The sequence below is a fragment of the Paramisgurnus dabryanus genome, chromosome 8, assembly GCF_030506205.2.
Source record: "Paramisgurnus dabryanus chromosome 8, PD_genome_1.1, whole genome shotgun sequence".
Classification (NCBI taxonomy): domain Eukaryota; kingdom Metazoa; phylum Chordata; class Actinopteri; order Cypriniformes; family Cobitidae; genus Paramisgurnus; species Paramisgurnus dabryanus.
Window position 1 is genome coordinate 4,080,807 of NC_133344.1, and position 18,115 is coordinate 4,098,921.

Below are 18,115 nucleotides of genomic sequence, written 5' to 3' on the forward strand. Positions count from 1 at the left end.
ACTCTTACCATACTAAAACCATGTTTAATAAAGGGAGGTACCATAATGTGTGTTATTAATTGTTCACTAAATTCCACTGCAGTGTAATTGGCTCCTGTAGGCAGTGTTTGAATCAACAGTGAATATATATATATATATTTTAATATTTGGTGCAGATCATTACAATGTTTATCTTATATCGTGTACATTCTCACTCACTGTACACGAAACAACAGAGCCGTAAATCTGCCTCCAGATCTGCAGCCTCCTCATACTCACTTATAAAGCAGTGAGCGTCTTCTGTCTCCAGTACAGCAGGAGGCGCTGCAGCTCTTTAGTCCGCAGATAAACTCACTAAAGAAAGAAAGAAAGAAAGAGCGCGAGTGTGATGTGTTTGTGTATCATCAGTGTTTTTCTCTCTTGCGTGTTTCGTTGACTGTAAACAGAGTCTTGTCTCTGTGTATTTTAGTGTTGAGACGTTGATGATGAGATATGCTGTAAATCAAACTGATCTGTCTATGCTGGATATATTGATGATTTCATCACAGAAAACTCTCAGCTGAAGAATGAGGTGGCGTTACTGGAGACAAAGCTGAGGTCAAGAGGAGATTTAGCAATGAATCGAGAGGTTTGTACAGCTTAAACATCATTTACCTGAATCAGACAACTTCAAATAATTTCTAATCTTACTGTCTGTGTGTGTTGTGTTGTCAGGATGTCGATTGTTGTGAATCTTCAGTGTATGTGACTGATGATGGAAGTCTGGATTCAGTGTGGATGAGCAGAGATCAGAGCCGCACACCACAACCACTGCTGGACTCTAAACTCTCTGAAGAGAAATCCAGACACACACAGGACTCCGATCTCAGTCTGACTTTACTCTGTTATACTGAGTCAAAGCCCACAGACACTCAGGACACTACAGTGTGTGACAGTAAACAGAGCTTACAGGAGGATCAAACCTCCACAGAGTCTCTGGATTCTGTCTGTAATGCTGGAGAACAGCAGCAGATCCTGCAGACCACACTGAAGATGTGTTCAGTCAAACTCATCGACTGCACGAACTTCATGATGAAGATTAAAACTGAACCCACAGAAATCAAAACTGAACCCACAGAAATCAAAACTGAACCCACAGAAGAGGAAGATCGCACTGATGAAGATGATGACCTTATTTCATCAGGTATGTCTCCTTAATTATTGTTGTGTTTTTACATTTTTTAACTGGGAGCACCTATTTTGGGTTTTCAATCACAAACTCACTGAGTGCGTTTACATGCACAGTCTTACGCTGATTATGCTTAATAAACTGATAACACGTGGGGTCATGTAAATGGTTTTCTTTAATCGGGGAAAGCCCATAAACGGCGTAAGAAAAAAACCGATCAGCACAGGTAGTGTTTTTGCTCATTACGCCGATTTCGCGTGGCACACCTTAACCGGCTTTCTCACGGTTTTGTCCATGTGCGCATGTCTCCGCGTATGAAAGATAAACGTCACACGTGGAAGTAAGCGCAAAGTAACGCATAAAAGCCCGCTCGACTAAAGCAGTTCAATTCAATTCAATTTTATTTATATAGCGCTTTTCACAAAAGTCAATTGTTTCAAAGCAGCTTTACATAAATAGAAGCAGTGAAAAGCACAGAAAAACGACAGATAGCACAACAAAATACATGATAGCAGTTAAATTTGCTGCGGCTATGACTTAATATTATAAGTTCACGTATTACTAAAGCAACGTCTAGAAGAGGAAGCTAAGTAAAGCCCAAAAAGGCTGCCTCCCCGGGGTGAAAAACCCCCTAGGAGAAAAAAAACCCCGGGCTTTTATCCGAGGAAAAATAAGTCCTAGGAGGGAAAAACCCTTGGGAGAACGGATAAGGAGATTTAGCGGAGATTAAGCGGTTCTGCCGGTGATCGTCGGTCAGGCATCAGCTGGGCATCACGTTGAAGGACGGCCAGTAGATCAGAGGTGTGCCGACTTTCACATCTACCGGGACTGGGTCTGTTTGTCTCGTTGTCCTCGGGTCGAGGACGAGACAGGGAGAGTAAAACAAAATCGTATTAGCGTAGCGGCCGTTCATATGTATTGAAGTGTCACACAGTGATGTGGTTTAACTTAGCTTAGTTCCAGACAGACTAACTATTGCGGCATAATTATATTATCCACAGTTGAGGATTTAGCAAATTGGGGGCCCAATGCGAGGGTATATATGGTAAATAAGGGTCACCTTCCGATCTTTAAGAGAAAATGAAACCTGACGACCCGTTTGTCTAAGGCCTAAAGCCCCACTGTCGTCGTTAACTCTTTCACCGCCAGCGTTTTAAAAAAAAGTTGCCAGCCAGCGCCAGCGTTTTTCATGATTTTCACCAAAGTTTAATGCCTTCCAGAAAATGTTCTTCTTTAAATATTTAAACATACTGCTTTCAAACAAAAAAAACTGTTTCATCCTACCTTTAGTGGTTCTTTTGCAATCAGCTTTTGAATATGGGTAGGTTTTTGCAAAAACACCATATTTTGAGCAAAAAGCAGAGATAATTCCATTTTTATGACAGACTTTTCATAGAGATCCCATTCAGAGCGATCTTTAAAACAGACACGGACATGCAGCAGCTTGCCATAGGGCAATACTTCCGGTTTTAAAAAGTTGCAGAAGGGCGCCACCTGGTGGATAATAGCAATATTGCGGAAAGACGGAAAATCTCGTCATTGGCGGGGAAGCGTTTTCTCTTAATTGACGAGATATCTCGTCAATGGCGGGGAAAGAGTTAATGCAGGTTCAGTGGCAAACGGGTCTATATTGTATACCATTTACAGGACCAGGAGAAAACGGCAAAACATCGCAACCCGACCATACGTGCTAACCCGTTTGACTAAGGCCGGATGCCCCACTGTCGTCGTTAATGCAGGTTCAGTGGCAAACGGGTATGTATGGCATACTATTCACAAGACACACGAAAGCGCGAAAAACGCAACCCAACCATACATACTAGGGCTGGGTATTGTTAGCAATTTCACAATTCGATTCGATTTCGATTCTTGATGCTTCGATTCGATTCGATTCAATTCAATATTGATTTACTTCCTTCGATATCGATTCAATAATAAGTAAATACACAAGCAATTAAGGACCTGAGTATATTTTTAAATAATGTGTGTAGTATTACTAATGTTCAGAGGTGGGAAAAGTATAAACTATTTTACTTAAGTAAAAGTAAAGTTACTGGTCTAAAAATCTACTCAAGTAAAAAGTAAATCATTTTAACTTTACTCAGAGTAAAAGTTACTTTTTTTACAGCGGGGAGAGGTGGAGGATTTTAGTATAGTTCAAAAACGACAAGGGAATATAAATCTCAAACTAGTTATTTTTAATTGTAGGAACATCTTTACAATTAAAGTGCAATAACAAAAAGTTAATAAAATAAAAAGCTTTTTTAAACTAAGAAACATTTATGGAATTATTTAATGATTTTACATGTGAGTTATGCACTTTTGAAGGTGGTCAGCAGCTTGTAAATACAATTACTATAGTAAGGTTGTAATTTATGTATTGCTGGTAACATACATTATTTTATTAAACTATATATCTAGTTTAAATGAGCATATAATGAGATGAGTGCCATGTCATACTTTTGACACGTTTATTGTCTTCTAGCGTCCCTGACCTGGGTACCTGATGTCAGATCTCTCTCTCTCTCTCTCTCTCTCTCTCTCTCTCTCTCTCTCTCTCTCTCTCTCTCTCTCTCTCTCTCTCTCTCTCTCTCTCTCTCTCTCTCTCTCTCTCTCTCTCTCTCTCTCTCTCTCTCTCTCTCTCTCTCTCTCTCTCTCTCTCTCTCTCTCTCTCTCTCTCTCCTCTCTCTCTCTCTCTCTCTCTCTCTCTCTCTCTCTCTCTCTCTCTCTCTCTCTCTCTCTCTCTCTCTCTCTCTCTCTCTCTGCAATGTCTAATGACCTGCGCATTTTCGAGGACGTTCTGAAGTTGTGTTTGACTTGACGCGAAGCTGCGATGGATAATGCGCATTGTATTAAAAACGCGTCGTGCAAATGAGCGTTAAAACCCGGTCTGCAATTTCGTACTCGAGAGCATGAATCCTACCTTTCATAGGAATGAAACACTCGCTTCGCGTCAGTGGAAAGTGGTCGCTTAAATATGGCCAGGGGTTTCTTTCATAAGATTTGAACTGAGGCGGGTCTGCATTAGCGCGCGCCTGTCTCGTCCGTCTCCATGGTTCTTTTTGCGCGTTCCCCCGCCCATCAATCATCCGTTGCGCGTCTTTATCACCTTGCTTAAAAAAAAAAAATACTCTGTAACGGATATGATTTAAAATGTAGCGAAGTACAATACTTCAAACAAAAGTAAAAGTAAAAGTACAGATTTTAAAAACTACTCAAAAAAGTAAAAGTACACAAAAAACTACTCATTTACAGTAACGTGAGTAAATGTAATTCGTTTCTTTCCACCTCTGCTAATGTTTGATCACGTTGATGGTGCAGGCTTGAAAGAAGTGCTGCTGTTTGCCATCTTTGATCTTTCTGTTTTATCTTTCTATATAGCGCCTTGTACAACGCTGAACGCTCTCACTAGAGTGTTGCCCACAGCGCCGCCACTGGCCGGGGGGGCTGAATCGATTCATAGGATTTGATGAATCGATATTGAATTGAGAAACAAATAATTGCAATGCATTGATGAATCGATATTTTTACCCAGCCCTAATACATACCAACCCGTTTGACTAAGGCTGGAGGCCCCACTGTCGTCGTTAATGCAGGTTCAGTGGCAAACGGGTCTATATTGTATACCATTTACAGGACCAGGAGAAAACGGCAAAACATCGCAACCCGACCATACGTGCTAACCCGTTTGACTAAGGCCGGATGCCCCACTGTCGTCGTTAATGCAGGTTCAGTGGCAAACGGGTATGTATGGCATACTATTCACAAGACACACGAGTAGCGAGTTACAATAGTCTATTCTAGAGGTCATAAAAGCATGAATAAGCTTCTCTGTGTCAGATGTAGACAGTATATGGCGTATTTTTGAGATATTTCTAAGATGGAAGAATGCTGTGTGGCAGACGTTGGCGATATGACTATCAAAAGATAAGTTGCTGTCGAACATCACACCTAAGTTCCTAACCGTGGAAGATGGCACCACAGTACAGCCATCTATGTGCAATTTGTAATCTGACATATTATGTTTGTAGCGATTTGGTTCAATAATAAGTATCTCTGTCTTATTGGAGTTGAGCTTAAGAAAGTTATGTGCCATCCAGTCACTAACATCGCTAATGCAATTATATTGTAGCTACACCACCCCCTCTCCCCTTTTATCGAGGTTTGTGTTTATAATAATAGTCTTGTGGTGTGGATTCATTTAAACTAATGTAGTCGTCTGCTTTAAGCCAGGTTTCTGTTAAACAGAGTGCATCTAAGTTTTGGTCTGTAATTATTTCATTGACAATAGGTTCTTTATTGGTAAGCAATCTAATGTTAAGAAGGCCGAATTTTAACGTATTGTTTTTAGTGATGCACCGATGCATCGGCCGCCGATAGTTATCGGCCGATTTTTGATGAATTTGAAACCATCGGCATATCGGCAATAGCACGAGAAAGGCCGATACCGATTGTTTATTAATTAACCGCATAAAGTCAATGAATTGCATGTCTGTTGTTCAATTAAAATGATTTAATGTTTGGGTGTGCACTAGGGCTGTTCCGAATACAATCTTTGAGCTTCAAAGCTCTAGTAGAAATCAAATCAAATATTCAAAGCTTCGGAAGGAGGGGCTGAACATATTTTTCTCTTTAATAAAGGCAGGAATCTGTGTGCGTATGTAGCGGCGTGCCTGTCACGCGTGCTGCGAGAACAGCATTAGTGAAACAAAACACAAGCAATACTTTTAATAAGGTAACGTTAGCCTAACATTTTTCTAACAAACAAACACTCCCGTATCAGAAATTAGAAGCATAGTAATTACTGATAACGTAAAGGGTAACTTAGGCCATTTAAATAAAACAACGTAAATAAATGAACGAATGAATGAAGTTCAACAAACTGTAATAAAACGGTAGCATACTTTCAAAATCAAGTTTATTTACTAAAACTTACACCATCCAATACGTTTTTCATCAGTAGAACAATAAAGAAGATATTTTGCAGAAACGGCCAGTGCTCCATCATGCAAGTCAACCGATCCGCCACTTTAAACATGTATATCTAATACAAAAGTAATCGCACATAACTCCGTGTGACATATTGATGTCTTGTGAAGGAAATCAATCAGTTTTTGCAAGAAACTGAACGTTATTTACAACACTATAAGCGTGAATGCCAAAGCAGGAAGCGCGCTTTCCGTTCGAGGCGATCTCTCCTACTGGTGGCGTTTGATGGCTGTTTGCTATGGATGTTGGTCTCTCTGCGCCACCTATAGAGCGGGAGCGTGAAGCGCACTTCCTGCTTGGCAAAATGCTCTGCATTAACGCTGTAAAATATTTATATATATATTCGAATCTCAAAACTGAAAATTGAATGTCAACCAACGGAACGAATATTCAAACATTCTGGTCCAGCCCTAGTGTGCACTATACTTAAGCACCGACAGAAAACCTTTGTTGAGCTGGCTCAAATGTCTTGGACAATAAAAGAAACAGACTGCACTTTAGTGGGGCAAGAAGTCCAACTTTTTTGAAGTAGCAATATTTATACTCTGTTTAAAGCAATAGCACTGGCATTATTTATGTTTATTAAAGAAATCCAATATATATGTAAAAAAAATTAATTAATGTTGTTAATAAAAGAAATGCTGAATAGCAAAAACCACCTTTGAAGGTTGTCATGTTGTCTTATTATATTTGTTTTAGCTTAATTTGTGCCTCTTATTATGTTGGTCAGTTGAATGTTAATTAGATACAATCCATGTTCAGTAAAAATAATTTGATGCAGAAATAAACTAGCTAATAGACAAACTTTTTTTATATCGGTATCGGCATCGGTATCGGCCAGAAGCTGTCTGCTTAAATCGGTATCGGTATCGGCCCAAAAAAATCCTATCGGTGCATCCCTAATTGTTTTCTAATTTTATATTAATCAGATTTGTACCAGATGTAACAAGCGGTGCCCTGTATTTATTTGTTCGGGGAACAGATACAGTTGAAATGTGCTGATATTTCGGTAAGATTGACTCGAAGTGCTGGGATACAAGTGGTCTTGATATGTCACGGCAGCTAACAGATGGACGGTTAAGCCGATCCGTCTGTTTCCTGACCTGGGCCCTGGATAGTCAGACTATATCAGAATTAACACTATTCCGATGACGGATGAAGGCCATCTCGGGTTAGGAGGAATGGTCTTCCCCAGAAATGCTTCCAATTGTCTATAAACCCTACATTATGCTAAGGGCACCACTTTGACATCCATCCATTGAGAGACACTAGTTCTACTATGTGTTTCATCTTCCCGGTAGGCGGGGAGGGGACCAGAGCATATTATATTGTCTGACATTGTTTTTGCACACATCTCCTTAATAGTATCTTTGGTGATTTCCGACTGGCGGAGCCTGGTGTCATTCGTGCCGGCGTGAATAACAATCTTAGAAAACTTCCGCTTAGCATTAGCCAGCACTTTAAGTTTGGATCTAATGTCAAACGTTCTGGCTCCCGGTATACAGTCGACTATGGTGTTTGGTGCCTCAGGCTATGTTTACATTAATGCGTTTATGCTTTAAAACGTGTTACTTTTGCTATGTTTACGCCTTTCATCTACACTACATCACCGTTTTCGACCCTCATAAACGGATTTGTTCGCAAACGCTGAAGACCCTGTTTTAGTTTGAGAACTCAGACGTTGCTCTGAGTGTGAATGAACGTTGGTCGGAGTCTTATGTAAACGAACATCTGATGTTAACGTGACAGCGCATCATTTTCAAAGTAAAAATTATTTTATTCATGTAAATGTTGGTTTGCAACGGAGGTTTTGCCAAAAATAGTAAACATCTACCAGCCAGCTATTATAAACGCTATATCAGGTTTTTTTTAAATGTATCCTTATATATAATGTCTGTTTTATATGAATGTTTGAGTATTGTTGGGTTTAATGTGTTTATGTTTTGTTTAAATTTAGTTAGCTTACCAAAGATAGACTGTAATTTTAAACGCCATATAGGCATTGCAAAGGCCAATATGAAGGGAGAATTGTAATGGGTCAGACATTATTTTCCAGTTTAATGTAAGTTTTGTTTGCTACTTTAAAATGAATTTCGTTTCAGATAATTTGTCTCTTAATTTTAATCGATGTTTTGTTGATACGTTTTGTGAATATAAATTAATAAAAACAATAAACTCAACGTCATTAATATAATGCTCGTTTAGGCGCTTGGCTTTTAGCTATTTGTGTGTTGCTAGCGGAGGAAGTGCACGGACCTCGCACACTTTTAAAAATTAATGCAATAAACATTTCTGGTAGGCTAAAGCAATACTTCACCTCTTACTAAGCTTGATTGAAGTTTGCATTTGCTGAAATTTATTTTTGCTTCAAGTTCGCTACTGTTTAGTACTGTTCACTTGAATGCTTTCTTTTTAAATCATAAAGACCTTTCTGTTTAGTTATAAAATCAAAATTAACCTATTAATCATATTAATATGTTGTAGGGGGGAAATAGAACAGTATTAGACTTTCCCAAACACATTTTTATAGGTTCAAAAATAGTGTCTGTTATAGTTGCCAGCAAAGGACCCATGTATGACTTTTTGTCAATATCGCACACCCCTAGGCTGCATAAACGTGCAAAGGTAAGCTATTATAGAGTAATAAGTTATTTTACACTTTTATGCGCATGCCCAGTTACGTGATTGGTCATGTTTCATGTTTATGGTGGTGTATAGTGTGGATGAAGATTCTTTTTAAAATGCCAGTATAAACGAGGATCGTTTTCATTTTAAAATGCCGTTTTAAAACGCAAATGCTCTAATGTAAACATGGCCTCAATGTTAGTGTTCCTGAGTATAGAATCTCCAATGACCAGGGCACTTTTAAAAGGTGTTTCAGCTGGTGTACTCCTTAGGGGATCGAATTTGTTAGAAATTACCGTAACGTTATGGGTCTTAGAAGGACGCCTTATATGACTATGCCGCCTGACAGTCACCCAGTTTGACCGCCGACTTGACTCTGATGTCGGAACCGAGCCATGTGTATTTTGATAAACACTATGCGCGCTCGATACAGTATTTGTAATATTTACATTAGCATCTGATGTCAGAATTGAGCCATTAGTCTTTTCGCTCGATAGATTATTTGCAACAGTAACATTAGCGGTTTTGCTATCCTCAACTAGCGTTCGGATGCGCGATTCTAGTTCAGCAACCTTCTCAGTTAACCTTAATACTTCAATACACTTAGTGCATGTAAACCCCTCTATGCTAACAGCAGAAGCTAAACTATACATGTGGCAAGTAGTACATGTTACAATAACAAGCGTAGTCTTACCGCTTTCATGCTGGGCGATGGCGTCTTCGTTTACCCGAACGCGGTCCCCGGAGCTGCATCGCGTGGGGTGTTCGGTTGTGACACGCCTCGGTCGCCTGCGAATGTCTGGGGCCAGGGTGATGTGGGGCTTGCTGAATCTGCGAAGGCCAGGCAGCGGTTCCTCCACAGCTTCCCGATCGCTTTCATGTTGGGCGTTGGCGTCTCTATTCAGTCGTTCACGGTCCATGAAGCTGCATCGCGTGGAATGCTCGTTTGTTGCACGCCTCGTTCGCTTGTGGACGTCGGAAGGCAGGGTGAAGTGGGCGCTGTACCTCGCGTTGGATCTGCTAAAACTGGGTAACAACTCCTCCACAGCTTCCCGCTCAGGTGAGGACAGGTCAGAAAAGCATATATCAGATGAATCCGCCATTAGATCGGAAAATGCTAGCTTCAGCCTCCACCGTTTGTGGATGCTAGCGGGCTATATGCTAACACTGGGTGTTTATTAGTGATAAATAGTTTCACGTGGTAGTACTGCTCAATAATCGTCACGGTAAAGTATTCCCATGTAAAACTAATAAGTTATATTATATAAATAGGAATAAGATGGTAAAAAAAGGATTTTAGATGATGAACTCGACGGAGCTACGATGCACGATCTGTTCAGCGTGACGTCACAAACCGGATGTGCCAAGTTGGCAGAGAAACTGTTAAAATAGCAGCTCATGTTACATTTACAGGTTCTGCAGACACGAGAAGAGATACAACAATATAGCTATAGACAGATATGCTGTCGGCTTTTTGACAACTATTGTGTACTATAGGTTGTAACGTCACTGCCTGCGAGAAAACTGGGGCACGTTCAATCTCACACCGGTGCACAACGCTTTGCTACGGTTTCCGGGTTGAACGACATGTTTCCTGGAAACGGTGTGCACGGTGCAACGGCGTGCAACAGGTTTTAGAAGCGTTTTCTCTTGTTTGGTGGGTGTGTCAGAAATGTCGGCCCAATCAGCGGCAAGATGTATAAAACCACGCGGTAAAGAGACAGCTCGCTCAATGGGTTCAAGTTGGAATGTTGTCTTTCATTCTGGACGGCAAGGTCAGTGACTGTAACGTCGAGGGTATTTTACAGTATTAAACACACATTTATAACGATCTCATCAGGCTTCAGAAACATTTAAAAAAAGAACACAAAGAATGGCCTCTCAGCTACCGTATTTGCAACTTTTGTGTCATCAAAACAGGGTGTTCAATGCATCACCGTTTCTGTTTAATAAACGTTGTGCAACGTTTTGTCGGGGCTGAACGCAGCCCTGATAACTTTCTGCAAGTCCCATGTAAACGCAGTTGTCTGCATAGCCGGCTTATTGATTTGCATGTAAATGCATGAAAACAGTTTTCTGTAATAATAAGCAGATTTTTGATAGTTAGTCGCTTATGCTGTGCATGTAAACGTACTCAGTGAGTCTAGGATATCTTTAAAGCCCCACTGTGTAGGATCTACTCCCATCTAGCGGTAAAATTCTATATGACAACCAACTGAATATTACTTTCTAGCCCCCCCCCCCCCATTCGGAACGCGTTTTAACTAGTACGGTGGCCCGGCCGTGTCATGCCAAGGTTAACATGGCTTCCAGTAGCTAAAGCAAAAGCAATGAAAAAAATGAACAATTTGCAATGTCCTTTGCCTGTGATCCGTCAAAGCACACAGATTTATGTTAAACATGTAAAAAGTCTGATTGTCATGATATGTCCGCTTAAAATCACATACAAAAAGCAACCATAAACGTAGCTTAGACACTCCTTTTGCATCGACACGAGAAAAAATATCACAGGGGCTGTTACACTTGGTATTTAGATGTGTTTTTGTCGATCAGATCACATGTGGACGAGAGAGACACATTACGTTTACACTTGGTGTTTTAATCCATCTCTTTTTGTCCATTTTCGACCGCTTCTTTCCAGATTACTGAGGAGATGGTCTGTGGATGAGTCCCTCTCCTGTCATTTAATCATGAGCGGGAGTAATGACGGGTTTAAATGGACGCAAAACTAATATTATGTAGGGCTGGAACGACGCGTCGACGTAGTCGATTACGTCGATTACGTAATTACGTCGATTTGCCGGAAATGCGTCGATGCGTCGCACTGTTTACATTTTGAAATGAAGGCGGCTTCAGCTCTGACCGGGTGATACAAGTGTTATACCAAACAGACAGAACGCGATCAAAAGTGTGGGAATACTTTAAGCAGAGACCAAAAAAACACATACTGTGTAAAACTGAAATGGCATACCACAGCAGCGCAACACCTGTGTATGATCATCTTAAAAGAAGAAAACCTGGGGCTCTCCGACCTCAAAATGACGAGACATCAGCGTAAGAATTTGAACTATTACAGTAAGTTTTTATACTTACTCTATAAACAATAGAATCAATACATATTGTGCTTAATACAGCTGCGTTTACATCTTCGTTTAATACGAGCTGCGAGACGCCTGACAGACGCGACATTGCATCGCTTCTGGGCAGTATGTTGAAACCGTAAATAAAGAGCAGGACATGTTTTTATATTAAGAAGTTATGAAATAATAAGTTACTGTCACATTGAGAACTTATAGGCATGTGCCCGCGTGCACTGAAAGCCAGCTGGCAGTGCGGAGTTCCCAATGAACGTCTTTTTTGCGAATATGTGCGCAGATATTACAGAAGCTCGTCTTGTAAGGTATTCCTGACATGCGTTTATTTAAAGTAACAGCGGCGTAAACGCCGTTTATAAAATATTAGAAGATCATACTAACTGAACTTGTTTTTTTACCCGGAACTTAAGAAAAGTTAAATGTTAAAGTTAAATGAGAATGCAGTACTACTATTAGTAATAATATTAACAGTAATAATATAACCATTACATTTTATATAAGGGTTCATGAATCACAATGAACTTATTTTTACTTCAGTCTGAACTAATGCTGAGTTAATGCATGTACTAATCATAAACTAATGTTTAAAATATTAATATATGCCTATTTTATTGTTTAAGGTGAATAATTCCTCTTTTAAAGTGGCACTGCCACTTTATTTTTCATGTTGAAAATTTTGGTTTGTGTGTTTGTTTAATTAAGAAAATGCTTAAATAAAATGTTGGCGTTAATGGCAGATGTTACATTTATTATTTGTTGGGGAATTATATGTATAAAAAAATCATTAGACTATTCGATTAATCGAAAAAATAATCGATAGATTAATCGGTTGAAAAAATAGTCGATAGTTGCAGCTCTAATATTATGTCAGAGTCCAATGCTTATGTTTTAAGTAAACGTTACATGTCCATGTATATGTAAGAGCTTTCTCTGATATTGGTGAAATAAGATTGCACAACTTTCACACGCTTGTAAAATGAAACGAAAGACGCGCAGATCAGCAGCGTTTTATCAATGAAAGGCTAAAAATAGGGTTGGCACCGTGTGTTTGTGCTAGAGGTCAGAAAAGATGAAAAACATTTATCTCAGTACCTCAGATTACATAAATGGGCGGAGAGACGGCGTGTGGCTGTTCGAACACATTAAACCACATGCGTGTTTACACTAACTGCATAACCATGCTAAAGTTAGCCAAGGAACTATAAAACTTCAGGTTAACAACATGGACTGTATCGATGTAAACGAATATGCTGAATTACCTGTGGTGAAGATAGAAAGTAGCAACTTCAGTGTCCATTGAGCCCCATCTTGGAAAACTAACTCCAATATTGACTTTGGTCTTGATGTTTTTCCTGTCGCGTTGTCGTTTAAAATCCCTGTTTCGCTTCCTTGGTGACTTGTTTTAATGTCCTCGAGAATATGTCTTCAACAGGCTTTCAAATCAAAGCATTAGATCGGAGGTTTATCACGGCGTGCGGCTGTTGTAAAATCCGAAGGATTCCAGTGTTTCCCACAGGATTTTGAGATACTGTGGCGGCGATGACGTCACACGCTGATTAGCATATATGTGACGTCATTGCGTCGTGATTTACTCTTTGATCCGTCACATTATATTGCATTTTAAAACAACTAGGATGCTATTTTTACATAGTTTCTGTTCTGTTGTCTATAAAATAGTGACTAAACAGGACCCAGTAACGACCCACGACTCAGTAACTCTTTGTTTAATCCAATCAGCTCTTTCTTAAACTGAAAAAAATCATCATACGTTTACATTGAGGCTGTACTGGTGTTGCTCTTCTCATCAGTGTTGTTGTGTTATGAGCGCTTTTTTATTAGAAATACGAGTGGTATTTTATTGTATAGCGCAGACAATTTGTTGCTAATTCAGAAATATGAGAGAATACACAGTTGCTGTTACTACAGAACACGTGCATGGGCATGCCGCATAATAGGTAGGGAGAGAGCTCGGACACAGACTCACAGCAGAACGGGTATATGTGGGAAACACTATGCTAACCTTTTGTTAAGTCACTCTCATGATGAACTTAATCAGCCACCGACTTCTCTGTCCGTGACTGTTGACGTTTACGCGAAAAAGAGAAAGTACACGGAGGAACACGGAGTTAAATACTTTTCACTGTTATGTGAGAGAGGCGTGCAGGCTCAGCAAAGAGAGGGGAGGGGACCGGGGGCTAGTGGTGTGTCGTTCATGAACGATTCGTTCATTTTGAACGAATCTTTAATATGACTCGGGACTACTGAGTTGTCTCAGAGAGTGATTTGTTCATTTTGTGTTGACCGCGCATGCGCATTGCGCAACATATGGGCTCTGAATCTGAAACAGAAATGATTAGTTCATCGTTCTCTTGAGTCTCGAGTTCGGGACAGGTTCAAGTCTTTTGTTCTTCCTGTCAGTCCCATAGAGGCTACACTACCAGTACCGGAAAGAGAAATGATTAGTTCACCTTTCGAGTTCGGGTTCTCTTTCCGGTCCTGTGCTGTATATCATACGGCACAGCCTGGCCGAACACAGAGAGTCAGTAAGACAGTGACGAGTTGACAACTAACATCTGTAAGTTAGACACGAGAGGAGGCGTACAAATGTGATAAATATGGAGTTCCGTTTCTTATATTTTGGCTTTGGCTGCATTACCATGACTTGTACACGAGGACTGACTTAGGAGTAACCTAATAATTTCTATCTCTTGTATATGTTTCAGAGCTTGTGTCAAGAAATAATGAAATAAGGATTTTTATTTCTCATAACTTGTTAGAAATGTCATATTTGACTCAAAAAAAGATTAGTTCATTTTGATGAACGAGATTCAAAGATCCGAATCAGAAAAATGATCCGAACTTCCCATCACTACCGGGGGCGCGTGCTGTTGCGCTGCACACAACGAGAGAGGGAGGATGGAGGCGTGCTGAGCGCTCGCTGCAATGAATTAAGCCGTTTTAAATAGTAAAATTAAAATGTAAATGGGAATCATGAAAAATCTATTTGTGGCGGCCAGTGTTGATTCTGTGGCGGCCCGCCACAGATAAATGAATATATGGGAAACACTGGATTCAGTCTACGCAGGTCGCATATCCGGGCTGCATAAGTCATCAAGCCTGGTTTATTTAAATTAACTGAGAATTACATTCACAAGTCATAAGCATATTACATCAATTTACAATTAACTAAGAATAATAATCAACTTTATAATTGTTAATATTCTTAAATAAGACTGTCTTGATGACGTATACCGCCTACACATGCAACCTTCAGTTAGCGGCCAGCGTGAGTGTAGTCTGAAAGCGCGAGAGACGGAGCTTGAATTTCAGGAATGTCCCTCGTCGGCGAATGTATTTCAAAGATGGAGGCACAACATGGATTCAGCCAGAGAGCGATTCGACGGTATGCATTTTAAATAGCAGATTCTACACTTACGAGAATACTTTGATTAGTGGGGTGGAAGTAATTACACATGAATGAGCACATACTTTTGAAAGAAAACATGGGTTTTTGCTAAGAATTAACTAGAAAAAGTACACAGTGGAGCTTTAATGCTTATTGAGCAACAGGTATATAGGCTTAAAGGGTTGGTTCACCCTAAAATAATAATTTGATCATAAATCACTTACCTCTGTGTCGTCCTTAACCCCCAAGTGCTCCGATTGTCTTATGAACAAATTTGTAGATATTTTTGATGAAGTCCGGGAAGCTTCTTTCTGTCCAACTGACTTCAGTTAGTTTCAAAATTCCCCAGAAAATAATGAAGGTCGTGCTCATAAACAGGAAATAATATATGGAATTATTTGTGCATCTTTGAATAACTGTAAGAATATTTCCTTTAAATATAATTTTTGTCATATAAAGTTTTAAAGCTCACGTAACACATGCTGTTTCTGCATTTCTGATGTTAATCTGGAGTACCTATAGAGTAGTATTACATTCTTTTTATCTCTGAAGAGTCTTTCAGGACACTCCACTACAAACAATTACACAAAGGAAATAGACAGCATTTGCACACACACTGAGTGCGTTTACATGCACAGAATAAGCGGATTACTATCAAAAATCTGCTTATTATAGAAAAATGTTTTCATGCGTTTACATGCAAATCAATAATCTGGCTATGCAGACAACTGCGCTTACATGGGACTTGCAGAGATATCAGTTTTCTCGCTGGCAGTGACTTCACCACCTATAGTACAAAATAGTCATTCAAAAAGTCAACGGCATATCTGTCTTAAGCTATATTGTTGTATCTCTTCTCAGGTCTGCAGAACCTGTAAATGTAACATGAGCTTCTATTTTAACAGTTTCTCTGCCAACTGCTTTAGTCGAGCGGAGACTTTTATACGTTACTTTGCGCTTACTTCCGCGTGTGACGTTTATTTTTCATACACGGAGGTCACGTTATCATTTTATTAAGCATAATTGGCGTAAGTCTGTGCATGTAAACGCACTCACTGTCGTTTTCTCTTCTTTAATTTTTAATTCTTCCAAGAACAAAAAGCTGTGGAGCATTTTCGTCACCCTAATGTTTGATTCCTGTTTTTTGTTTGTTCTAAACTTTGTTTGCAATGGTGGATTGGCTACTTTTCTTCACTTATCCTAATTTTTTTTTATTTACTGTAAATGTTGCTCATCAGTGATGCCCTGACGGCCTGGTAGAGTAATAATTTTATTAAACAATAATTTGTATTGTGTGTCGGAACACGGTCAATACTTTGAAAGCTCCACGGACACGTTCGCCAAACGCGGGAAAAAGGTACACCTCGCCTTCGTGTAGCACGCCCCCTTGTCACGTACTTGATGTAGGCACGGATACAATGATGTTTCCGAAAAGTGGATCATGGAGACATTTTAATCGTTCGCGATATCGTCATATCGCTCACCCATATCCATTTATTCGCAACACATGCTCCGGATAACAGGACTGACACCTGTCTTCTGTCTTATGTGTGAATCTAGAAAAAGATACAGAATCTCAATTCTTCATATAATACAATTTAATTGTATTATGTTTCTTTCAGGTGTGAAGAGTGATGCATGTCTGGATATAGAAATAACGTCCTCAACATCAAAAGAGCGACTGACAGCACAAACTCTTTCCTGCATCACCTGTGGAAAGACATTCAGCTCACGGAGACTTTTAGAGAGACATGAGAGAAAACACACAGAACAGAAACTCTTCACCAGATCTGAGATCAGCTTTACTACCTTACAAGAGAAGAAACTTCATTCAGAAGACCACAGAGAGCAGAAGAAGCAGCAGTTTCACTGTGAGCAGTGTGGGAAGATTTGTGTCTCTTCCTCTGATCTAAATGTTCACATGAGGACACACAGTGGTGAAAAGCCTTTCAACTGCACTGAATGTGGAAAATACTTCAGAACCAAATACAATCTTAAAGTTCATCAGAGAGTTCACACAGGAGAAAAACCTTACGAGTGCCCTCACTGTGAGAAGAGATTTAGCTGTAAAAATAATCTGAAGACACATATGCTTTTACACACCAATGAGAGACCGTATCAGTGCAGTGAATGTGACAAAACCTTTAGGGATTCACGTTCATTAAAATCACACCAGAATACTCACTTTAAAGAGAAACTCTATCAGTGTTCACACTGTGATAAATGTTACGATCATAAAAGTCATCTAATAATCCATGAGAGAGTTCACACTGGAGAGAAACCTTACGTCTGCGCTCATTGTGGAAAGAGATTCGCTAATTCATCTAATTTAAGAGTTCATGAGAGAGTTCATACTGGAGAGAAACCTCATCACTGTAGTGTCTGTGGGAAGAGTTTTAATCAAGGGTCTTCATTACTAAAGCACAAGAGAATTCATACAGGTGAAAAACCTTTCAAATGCTCTCAGTGTGACATGACGTTTACTTGTTCAAGTAGCTTAAAAAACCACGAAAGAGTTCATACTGGAGAGAAACCTTATCACTGTAGTGTCTGTGGAAAGAGTTTTAGTCAACTGTCACCCTTAATAAGGCACCAGAGAATTCATACAGGTGAAAAACCTTACAAATGCTCTCAGTGTGACAAGACGTTTGCTCAGTCAGAGTACTTAAAATCTCATCAGAGACTTCATACTGGAGAGAAAACAAAAAGGAACAGTATGTAAGAAATTTATATAAATTAATCATAAAATGGCCCTGATATGTCACTAGACATAAAGAATTAATTTTCATTTCAAATATTTATATCACTGACATCAGTGGCCTGGCAAGGATATTGTCATTTAAAAAGTGGAGT

At 39.6% G+C, this 18,115-nt stretch overlaps 1 protein-coding gene across 1 annotated transcript; it reads left to right on the forward strand.

The window, feature by feature from the left end:
• The first annotated feature begins 514 nt into the window (after window positions 1-514).
• On the forward strand, window positions 515-17,984 carry LOC141282445 (uncharacterized). Its single transcript, XM_073815414.1, has 3 exons — window positions 515-607; window positions 694-1,162; window positions 16,885-17,984. Exons 1-3 carry the CDS (start codon window positions 596-598, stop codon window positions 17,982-17,984), a joined length of 1,581 nt encoding a protein of 526 aa, XP_073671515.1. The 5' UTR covers window positions 515-595.
• The last annotated feature ends 131 nt before the right edge of the window (window positions 17,985-18,115 follow it).

Bases quoted from the DNA above. Each gene is read 5' to 3' on its own strand.
- LOC141282445 (XM_073815414.1), top strand. The intron at 1,163-16,884 runs GTATGTCTCCTT...TGTTTCTTTCAG, and splicing joins TGATGACCTTATTTCATCAG to GTGTGAAGAGTGATGCATGT.